At 33.4% G+C, this 11,366-nt stretch overlaps 2 protein-coding genes across 2 annotated transcripts; both read right to left on the minus strand.

Annotated features, from left to right (window-relative positions):
- Positions 1 to 508: 508 nt before the first annotated feature.
- On the minus strand, positions 509 to 3,443 carry LOC120088780 (uncharacterized). The gene is made up of 5 exons (XM_039046253.2): positions 2,961 to 3,443; positions 2,379 to 2,511; positions 1,319 to 1,539; positions 1,002 to 1,175; positions 509 to 869 (listed from the first exon to the last, which is right to left on the minus strand). Exons 1-5 carry the CDS (start codon positions 3,126 to 3,128, stop codon positions 783 to 785), a joined length of 783 nt encoding a protein of 260 aa, XP_038902181.2. The 5' UTR covers positions 3,129 to 3,443; the 3' UTR covers positions 509 to 782.
- A 2,589-nt stretch (positions 3,444 to 6,032) lies between these two features.
- LOC120090621 (uncharacterized) lies at positions 6,033 to 8,472 on the minus strand. The gene is made up of 5 exons (XM_039048341.2): positions 8,121 to 8,472; positions 7,549 to 7,648; positions 7,277 to 7,376; positions 7,091 to 7,179; positions 6,033 to 6,578 (listed from the first exon to the last, which is right to left on the minus strand). Exons 1-5 carry the CDS (start codon positions 8,326 to 8,328, stop codon positions 6,341 to 6,343), a joined length of 735 nt encoding a protein of 244 aa, XP_038904269.1. The 5' UTR covers positions 8,329 to 8,472; the 3' UTR covers positions 6,033 to 6,340.
- Between the last annotated feature and the right edge of the window lie 2,894 nt (positions 8,473 to 11,366).

The following is an 11,366-nucleotide window of genomic DNA, read 5'->3' on the forward strand; positions in this document are numbered from 1 at the left end:
CAATTGACCGTAATCGGAGCCTGAATAGAGGAGGAATTCCTTGGGGGCAGCTCACCAACCATCAAGCAAGCTAAATGATCCCTTGATTTTGTACTGAGTACGCTAAAAATAAAATATTCTTATAACAAGAAATAGAAATCCCAGTGCTCACATATTATATAGCATAAAAAGCGCTTATAATCGTTCCTTCTTCAGACAAGCCATTTGAACCATTGAAGTTCAAATTAAAAGACACTTCCCCCAAAAACCTATGAAAAACAATACAAGGCATACATAAGGACGCCAAAATTTTCAAGCTGTGCACAATATGACACCAAACCAATGTCCAAAGCAAATCCTGGACAACAAAACTGCATGCCATTTTGCCTTCTTTACTTCGAACAGAATAAATGAGGAAACATAATAACCCTAATTATGCTGCTCGAACTAGTCTCTGTGTTTTCATTTTAAATTGCTCTGCAAATGGGTTTATAAACAAATATGACATAATTTCATCTGCTAGAAATCATCAAGTTGAATAAAAGACTTTATTGAAAGCTATGAGGGAAACAATAGAAGTTCACAACATCGCTGTGGTTGCAGTCGAACCATTCAAGGTTCACGATATGACCAAACTCAAACTAAGCAAACACGCTGATTAGCACACAGTACCTCTATTCATAGGAAACTGAAACGGTAATGAACATGCTCCATTCCTCCCTGCTCTCCCTTTCCTCCTCTCACTCACGCTCTAATTTAGATCTTTCTGCAAGCAATAATTTAGATTTTTACATTCTTGTTTGCTAGAAGACATCAGGATGGAAGCGCCCTGGAATCGAGCTGCTTTGTTGAGCTTGCTTCAAATGCATTGTCAATGCATAATTGTTTATCTGTTACCAAACCCACAGGATTTTTTTCAACTGATCAGAAAAAGTTGCATCAACAGAACATATTTAAGAACATAAAACAGATGTGTTGGTAATGGGGAGATACTTAGAAACGTTCTACATTTATATTCTCACCTCTAAGGTTCTGAGCTGCTCCTGATATTGAGCTACCAGCTGTTTAAGGTGCTGCAACTCTAGATTTTTATCCTCAAATTCCTTCTGACGCTCATGTTGTATGGCAACTGCTCGCTTAAGAATTGTATTTTCTCGTAGAAGTACTTCAATTTGTTCCTTCAGTTGCATATTTTCCTAAGTGACAGTGAAAAGAATATAAGTTTACAAACCCAAACCAATTCTAACTGCTTAAATGCTCCAAAAATATACAGTATCCCAAAATTGTCCCCCAAGCATGTGGAATTTTTTTTGAACTGTGGGCATTAAAATTAAATTACCTTGTGAAAATTTTGTGCAGCATCAACACCAGCACGTGCACTAATTGAGTTCTCTAAAGCCTCTAATGCTCTTGCTGCACGAGTCTTAGCATCAGCTACCGTGGTAGCGTTCATCATTTCCACAACAAACAAGTCAATCCATTTTCTACCATCAAGAGAAACGCTGCTTGGTACTGAAGAATTCTCAGAAGCAGCAGCCTCTCCATCGTTAGCAAATGAACCTGAGAATTTTTTAAAAACGTGCACTGAATAATTGATCTTTACAGAAAAGAACTAAGCTAAAAACTCAAGGCTAACAACAAAAGGTTAAGAACAGTGCTTTCAGCAGAAAATGCATGATAAGTTCAACATTTATATCAAAGTTTTACAAAGATAGTGCGCTTTTTATATATATAAATATAAATAAGAAACAGAAATGTATATTCATCTAAAGAACCAGAAAGAACAGATTACAATAGATAGTGCTAAAAGGCATAGAAATAAATGTCCAAACTGGAAAAAAGAAACAAATTACAGGGGCAGTACAGCATCAAAGACAAAAGGATCAAAGAAGATTATAATTTCTCATCCAGCTTTGTATCCAGAAATTCAAAGTTAAGGTTTTTTTCCCCCCAACTGTTTATGCATATGTACCAGCCAATTCAATTTGGTAAACATAAGCCTATCGAGCCAAACTACAAACAGGAGGGTAGATAGCAAATCATTGAGTCTCTTACACGAGAAAAGAATACAACAGATTCTAATATAATAATGCATAGTACTCTGAATGAGAACTCTGTTTCTTGTTTTTCAAATATCAATCAAAACTTAAACCCTCCTCAAACGTGCACAAGGCAAGGGTATAATTAGGATTCCAAACTAGGGGCAGCCATTAGCGGGACCCATTGGATCTCTTCCATGAAATAAGCATGCATCAAATTCTTTTTTTTTTTTTTTTAACATGGAATTTAGTCTTGAATATGATGGATTCATCATCCCAATATAATAAAAATCATGAACAAACAGAAACAAAGAAACTAAATATGAAGCATCCCCTTCATTACTTAGCATTCTGTGATACCTTGATCCAAATTTGTCTCTGGTTCTGCAGTAGCAACAGGATTCTCAACAGCAGACCCCAAACACAGGTCACTCAGACTTCTGATGGCAGCATCCAAGTCGTTGCCACATTCTTCAAGGGCTCTCACAAGAAGCTGAAAGGCAAAATCAAAGCATGATAAAGAAAACCTTGGGGGAAAAACAAACCTGAAAATTTAATTTTATAATATATATGGAGCAATTATGTAACAAGACACCGAAAGAGATGCATTACAAATCAAAACTGAATAGAACCACTCCAATTTCAAGCCGCAACTAAGTCAAATTACTTGATATATCAACTTTCAGAAGCATATTCAACTATAATATACAAGAAGAAAAAGTAACAAGATTCCCTTAAGGTCTACAATTTTTGTAAAACGTTCCGCGTCGATACAGATTATAATGCCATCCTATCAAGAAATATCATATTACACAGAAGCAGGAACTAAACAAGGCAGAAAAAAAAAAAAAAAAAAGAACAATGAGCATCCAACGGAGTACGACAGGTTTCTCAAAATAAAACCAAAGTGAATCTAAAAAGGAAAAGGAAGAGAAAAGAGACCTGATGGTCCATGTGGGGAAACAAATGGTGGAGGTGATCAATATGAGAGGGGGCAGCGAATCTAATAGGAGAAGTAGAAGTGGAGCAGCGGAGGCGCTTGGCAATGGGAGGCGAAGGCGGGAGTTCTTCAAAGAAGGATCTCTTGGTACCGCACACCACAGCAGACATGGTCTCCGGGTTGTCGCTTGCAGAAGCTAATCCCTAAAACGGCCTTCGTCCCCGGAGCAAACACCAAATTCAAATCCGATGGAAATCCGAGACGACGAAGAGAAAGGGGAAAAAGGTTAGGGTTTAGAGAGATTGCTTGGGAAAGAGGAGGACGAAGAAGAAGAAGATTTTGATTTCTTTGGGGTTAGGTTTTTTCAATTCTCTGCTTTCCCCTTTCCTAAGGCAATTTAACAAACAGCAGCGTTTACATACGATTTTAAAGGATTTATATAATAATAAGAGAGAATGAAATATCAAACGGCGGGGTATGCCCTTCTTGTAATATTTATACAAACTATTTTTATTTGAGTGCGAAATAATAAACACGGTAGTAAATAAGAAAATAGATAATAAGTGAAAAATAGTAAATAATATCGTATTAAATAAGATTTTGAAATAGTATTTATTATATTTAATTGTAGATTATAAATAGTTGTAAATATCACTATTATAAAATATAGAGTTGGTTATAATAACTCACTCCACTGACTTAAAATTGTGCTTAAATACCCTTTAAGGACATTTTGCGCGTAGATGAGTTGAGTTGGGTTGATAATTATTATAAGAGGAGAGTAATTGAGAGAATTGATGTGAATAACGAGATGAGAAATGTGAATTAACACGAATAATGAGATAATAGACTTTCTTAATAATTAGTGAATCAAACGGTGGGTGGGTTTCTTTTTACTCACCCAACCCAACCCAATTTGGGAGGTTAAACGCCCCCTTAATGACAACAACAAAAAAAAAAATACCAATTTTTAGTCCAATTTGATTGGATATATCCATTTTTTTACTTCAATTTTTCAGTTTTATTTTCTATTCCTTGTTTTTTCCTTAGAAAAAAAAGTCCTTTTTGGTCTATAGGTTTTAATTAAAGTTTTCATTTGATTCTTAGGTTTCACATTTAGTCTTTAAATTTTGAATTTGGTTTTAATTTAATTCTTAAGGGGGCGTTTAGGGCAAAGAGTTGGTTATTATATTCTTTTATTATAGTTAGATTATAATAGTTTGTGTTTGGGATGTAGATTATTTTAGTTTGAATTATAATAGTATCTATTTGAGGTATAAACTATTTTAGTTTAATAATGAAATAGTAAACATTGCAGCAAATAATAAAAGAATGGTGAATGTAAAATAATAAAAAAATGTAGCAAATAGAAAATACTATAGCAAATTGGGGTTTTGAAATAGTGTTGACTATAGCTATTATAGTCTTAAGATCTTACCCCAAACACCCCCTAAATTTCAAAAAGTTTAAAATGCTCCTATCATTTATCTATACCTTATCATCTTCCTCTTCCATTTCATTTCCCTCCCATACTTCAATCTATGACATATCACTTCTCTATTTTATCTATTTTTCTTCTTTCCTCTCACTCTCCTTGTTAACTGTTTGACTTTTTGTTTATCTTATTAAAAAAAATTGTCCCATTCTATTAAGGTATATATAGATTATTAGTAGTTGGGTGTTCATTGATGGCCAAATGCGGTTTTTTTTTTTATTTGGATATTTATCGTTTTGGTGAGGTTTTAAGAGAAGATTTTTATTTTGATTGTGGGATTTTATGTTAACCTTAAGTTCTGGTTTATTTTATTGCGAGAGATTTGGTATAAGAATTTGAGAAATGAGAGTTATATATATGGGGAAAAAAAGAAAAGATAATTATCTAGTTTGTTTTAAAAATTGGTTGTGTTCAAACTCAAGAAAACTTCAAACAATTGAACATTATACCTATCAGTGAGAGCATTTCTAAACTTTTTTTTGTTTTATAAGATTGGGAATATCAATGCAAATTTAAAAGTTCATACTAACAGTAAGAATATTACCGAAACTTTTAAAATTTCAATGGTATTTTTGAAACAATTGAAGTTGGATGGATATTTTTAAAATAAAATACTAATAATTTCCATCTAAAAACAGTAATATTTTTAAAAATTCAAGGATATTTTTTTTACACAAAATACAAGATTTGGAGGCATTTTGCATATTACAGCCTGTATAATAAAATGAAAGCATCTATCTACACAAGCATTATAATTCCCAAATTGTCCATGAAAATCCTCATTCATTTCTTCCGGAAAAGAGAGCTAAAGGGATAAATATATTGAGAGAGAGAGAGGGGGGGGGGGGGGGGGGGGGGGAGGGATATATAGTATTAAAATTTTGAAGTGATTCTTCATTGAATGAATTTCAGTTTACAAAATATAGAGGAACTTCAAGCTTTAACAAGAATAACTTATTGTGTTGAACAAATTAAACCATCACATCAAGAAGGCTAACATATGTAAAATTCCGACCAAATTAATTTCATTTGCTAAACTATTAAGTCTAAGAAGAAATTACATGAAAAGAAACCAAAACATGACATCGTGAATTTGCCAACAAAGTCTTTCACTCAGTAGATTCAATTTGTAGTATGATAATGAAACATACATACTTCTGTCTTCTTCATTTTGAAGCCTCAGAACCAAATACACTTATTCTAAAAAAACTTATGGACTAAAATGGTAACTAGAATCTTAACATATTTAACCTTAGCACAACTCAACTGGATTACAATATAAATCATTAACACCGTTCCTAATCCCTAAACCCTATAGCTTCCACAAATGTTATTAAGAAAAATCTTTAAGACATTTTCGTTCTACAAAATCTTTGAAATATCAATCCAAGAAAACAAGTAGACAACATGAGATAATTCATCAAATTAGTTACTATAAAGCTTATTACATATTTAAATCACTGTTCACACTGTCTATTACTTTTAGAAGAAAAAAAAAAAAGACCAACTTCAATTGTTTTTTAAAACATAGTCCTCCATGAAAACAAACCAAATGCAAGAAAAAAAATATTCAAACAAATAGTAGGCAAAACAAGTATTTACTTAAAGTTTTTGTTCCAAACCAAGGAAATTTTTAAGTTCAGTGCTACCACAGAAGATGGAAAGAGAAGTGAAGTAAAAGAACTTTTTACAGAACTATCCAACAATAAATCGAGGCTGATATTTACATTCAGAGTCAATCTTCCCTCTATTTCCTTAGTCCCAGGCCTACTCGAATCTAACTACTTGTCATGTTCATAAATCAAATTGTAGAGTTTTAATCCCTGCACTTCCTAGCTAAGTTCATACCTTGCAGCTCGTGTTGTTCTTCCATGTCCATTTCCAGTGTCAAGTAATGCGAAAACCAGAGGAAGGCCTATTCCTGCCTTCTGATGCACTCTTACGAAAACCCCATATCCTGGAATATAATACCCGTCCTCTGAAGAAATTTGCTAGCTGAAATCCAGCTCTACCCATAGAAACAACCTCCTCTTGATTTGAACCGCCCCTGTGAACTTGATAATTCTCGAGATCATCTTGACCAGCTGGTTGATTCTCTTCAACAGATTTTGATTCTGGCGAGAGACTTTTATGGAAAGTATAAGTTTACTATCTTATAGAACAGTGCAAGAATATACCATCGACTGTTCATTGCAGAAAGAACATGTTGAGAAATTTTCCTTCATATTGAACTATGTTGTCCTGTTACTAAATAAATGTTAAGTCTAGACTAATCTAATAGTGAGAAATGCAACAGAGATGATAACTCCCCTTCTGACACTGTATAATAAAAACAATGGAAATTTCATTCTGGGATTTTTTTTTTTTTTTTTTTTTTGGAATAATCTAGAAAGTAATATATATGTTGACTCCCCTCTCCAAACCTAGGGGAGGCTCGCAAAATCATACAGTTTGCATAATTTGTAGACTGCCACTTGCTCAATGGGACTTCAAACAAGGCATCAAATTGAAGAATTGTGTTCAGAAAAGAGAATGGTATTTGCCCGTGCAATATTTATGCATGTTCTAGTGCAGCCATTAAAAAAACAACTTAGAAATCACCATATGCTACAGCAGCCATAAGAAATAACAACTTACGACAGCATTGTTTTGCAAGAAACACTTTGGTTCTTCCCATCTCTCTTCACCGGTAAACAATTGATAGACATATGCCTAAGAAACTGAAGCTGCATATGACAACAGGGAAAAACATTAAAAGCTAGAAAGCAGAGCCAGCATTTGATTCAATGAACAAGCAAGAGAGACATCACAAAATTCGCACACCTGATCACCATCTTTAATCCCAAAAACTCTAATGCATGTCTTGTCATCAATAAGCTTTTCGCCTTCATAACATAAGCAGAAATGTCCCCAGATAAGTGACCTAACAGCATATACATCCAGTAACAGTTAATGTGGTGGAAAATAGACAAATCAACACTCATGTAAAACCCAATAAAATTACAAAACTAAAGGAACAAAAACAAAATCATCAGCGATAAAATTAGTCATAAGTCTCATAACATGGTTAATAATACTAGTATACTACCAAGTACCATGTAATCTTGCAATGTTCACTCCCCCCGGGTGAATCAAAAACTTCCTCTATCGCTCGTTTAAGATCTGCGACTGTAGCATTGCGTGATACACGAATACCTGGAAAGCCAAACCATGTTTAATTTGTGGTTAAGACTGCAATTATATTCCTGCAATATAAAGAACAAGTAGGTTCAAATTAAATATTTGGTTATTTTCACACTACCACACATGATCTCCACATCTATAATTAAAGCAGGAGAAAAATGCCACAAAATAAAGAATCGCGACATGTAAACATATTGTTGTTGCATTTTCCTTAACCATAGTCGCCACAAGCCACAACACTTCAATTAACTACTCTTTTTAAAACGGCTTTTCCCGCTACAGTGTTCTCAAGAAAGCACTCCATTACATTCTCTAAAGCACTTGCCAGTTTCCATCCATCTTTAATCTTTCATCTTTCATCTTCCATTTTCCATCTCAACCACCAGCAAACCGACAGAAACTTCATTGAAGACAGATTCTCTTCTCACGTCTTACAAGAAGTAAAAGAAGAAAAAGAAAATGTAAAAAACGGGGAAGGAATCACCAAATACAGAACCGTCGAGCTTCAAGACGAAGAGATCGATGAGATCCTGTCGAGGAAGCAAACGATAAGGCCTCCGGCTGAGAGCGCGAAAATCAGCATCAATGTCGAGCGTAGGCGGCGGAGCCAAACACCGGTAATCAACGAAGCGGCTGAAACGCCATAAGTTACCGATCTTAGTCCTCTCTGAGTGAGTAGAAATGGTTGGCATTGTAGGAGTGTGAAGCAGAGGATTTAGGGTTTGGAATTTGGAATGGGAAAGAAGAGAGGGAACAAAAAAAAGGAGGAATTTAGGGGAAGTTTGTTTTGTTGGTTTGGTTCTTCTGACTACTGAGCTTTGAAATGGAGAGGAGAGGACCGTTACGAATTACATGGAAGGAGGTATATTTATCTATGGACTCGCGCTAAGAATTCTACTTTTCAAATCTGTTCATGGTAACCAAGGTTTAAAATATTCACGTGAAGCCAAACATCTACATCTTCATTTTACAAAATGTCCATAAAATGTAGATATAAATATATATAAAAAAAATAATAAATTAGTAACCTTTCATGATTTTTAAATAAGTTAACATGTATATTATTTATATTAGCATATTTTGTTACTTATTTTTATGGTTTGTGGATTTTTCTATGATATAATAGAAATATCGATTCATCCGTTATGTTAATGTTGAATTCATGAAAATGTAAAATCAGCGATGAAAATATTGACATGTTGACTAAAGTTTAATATTATGATTGTAACTTGTAATTTTAACCCTCTGAATTTTGAGCATGGTATCAACTCAAATCCTGAACCAATGGTTGTATCAATTCAAACTCTTAACTTTTGTGAGTGTATCAACTAACACTTTTTTTCATACTTAGTTTAAAAAATATTATGTGAAACATATAATTGTTTCAATTAGACTTTGAAATAGTTATAAGTGAATCAATTTAGACTCTTTATTAGAATTACATTTGAAAATCATGCATTAAATTTTTATATATGTGTACTTCTTCAAATATTGGATTGATCAAATGTATTATTGGAATTTATGCATGAACAATTTTCAAAGGAAATCTTAATTGTGAATTTGAATTGATTCACTCATTAAAGTTATGAATTTAATTGATAAAATTATAAGTCTCACACGATATTTATCCAAATGGAACATAAATCATGGCGTAGATTGATACACTTATTGTTGGGTTTTATGTCCTAAAACATGTGGTATGTAAACAATAGAACTTATCCTGAAAATTCAATAAAGGTGTTATTGAATAGATCTATTGCTTGATAGAAATAGAAATCCAATAAACTTGAAAGTCCTTTAACTATTGAATGAGTACTTGAATTTTATGTGGAGATATAAAGGTGGATTAGGTTCGAGTAAATAGTCAAAATGATCTACAGCATATGAATAAGGTTAGGTACCTTATTTTGGTAACACTATTGGATACAGTCTGCCCTGTAGTTGTTACAAGGAGTTGTAAAGTGCTACAAACAAAGTGATCCTAATTCGTTCATGTTTGACATAAAGAGTGGGGGTGTCGTTGTGCAAAAGGGTTTATACAAGATCGGACCACAAAATTAGTCACTCTTACTTTATAATGTTGTTTACTGTTTAAGACCGACTATTTCAAAGCGATGACCTAGGTAACTTTACCTTAATCCTGAGCTAACTATGAACTCTTGTTTATTCGGGATTACCCTTAGATTTGCATAGGTGAGGGTTAGCTTAACAACGCCGACTCAATAAGACTCTCATTTTCAGGGATAAGAGTGGATAGATAGCTGGGGACATAAGGTGCAATATGGAATTCACTCCTACCCCCTTTAGGGATAGCAGAGAGGTCGTTCGTGCTAATTTTAGGTCTTGAATAAGGGGTCTCACCCTCTCATTGGCCCGAGAGGGACTCAGTTTTATTGATTGGATCACAAAACAATTGTTCATTAGGGGATCAGTGGACTTAAGGAACAACAGGTAATTTCGGGGGTAAAACAGAGATTCGATCCAGCCGTTATTATGAACAACCTGTGAAGGGTTGACTTACTAATCATGGTTATATCAAGTGGACATAATATATTTACAGGGGAGTTCAACTATGGGCTTTAGTGGAGTGACTTATTAGTTAACGAATGAGGGTTAGATTGGTCTAATGAGTTTAGCCGATTAATCTCGGATCGTTGGAGCTCATGATCTGTAGGTCCACGAGGTCCCCCTACTAGCTCGAAAATGGATTAGCTGTAGTGTGATAAGTTAATTTGAAAGGTTCAAATTAGAATCAAATGGAATTGGAGAAAATATATTTAAATATGATTTAAATATATGAAGATGAATTTGCGTAAAAATTAATTTAATATTGGATATTAAATTAATTAAAATTATTTAAATTGTTTAAATAATTATTTATTAACTCTATTAGAAAATTAATTTGTAAAATTAATAAATTTTGATTTTAGAAATAAAATATGATATTAAAATCAAAATTAAATTTTGGAAATTTAAATTGGTTTTTCATCTTCATCTTCAAAAGTAGCTCACAATGAAACCCATTTCTTTAATCTTCATTAACTCGAGCTGCATCTCATGCAACAAATCTTTTTACATGATAGTCTGCAATATATTGAAGAGATTGGAGTGAAGTTGTGTTGATGCAACCGAATGAATTTTTCTAAAAAATTCGTATTGAAAAAGGTGTTCTTCAAATGGATTGTTGCAGTGAGCTTTCTCCAAATTCCCTTTGATTCCAGCTTATTTTGAGTCTCATAACTCAATCTAGAGAATAATAGGGAAGATCTTGTGGTGGTATGCACAAAGATTTGGAGGAATTAGCAGTTGGAAATCAAGATTTCAAAGGTTCTTCAAAGGTATGTTCTTGAAACCCATTAAACTAAGCATGTTTCTTTTCTGCCAAAATTAATGAATTAGAGTGCTTATTGATCCTGTTCGCTTCAGCTGCGTGCTGGTGCCTCTCCAACACTTATGATTTATATTGATACAATTATTAGTTCAAATGTTAAATTGTTACCATCTCCAAAGTTTAGTAGTGTAAATTGGTACTATTAACTATTTAAAAAATAATTTCATTTATTGGTTAATTGGTCAATTTATTCATGAAATGAGTTGGATTGATATTAGTTGCAAAATAATTCTATTAGATATAATAAGTACCTTGTGTGATAATTGAGAAATCATATGGCTCAAATCTTTAGTATTCTTCTGTTTATTGTCTATGTTTACTATTTAGGTCTAATATCGT

This window comes from Benincasa hispida, chromosome 1, assembly GCF_027475165.1.
Source record: "Benincasa hispida cultivar pf3 chromosome 1, pf3_genome.v1.1, whole genome shotgun sequence".
Classification (NCBI taxonomy): Eukaryota; Viridiplantae; Streptophyta; class Magnoliopsida; order Cucurbitales; family Cucurbitaceae; genus Benincasa; species Benincasa hispida.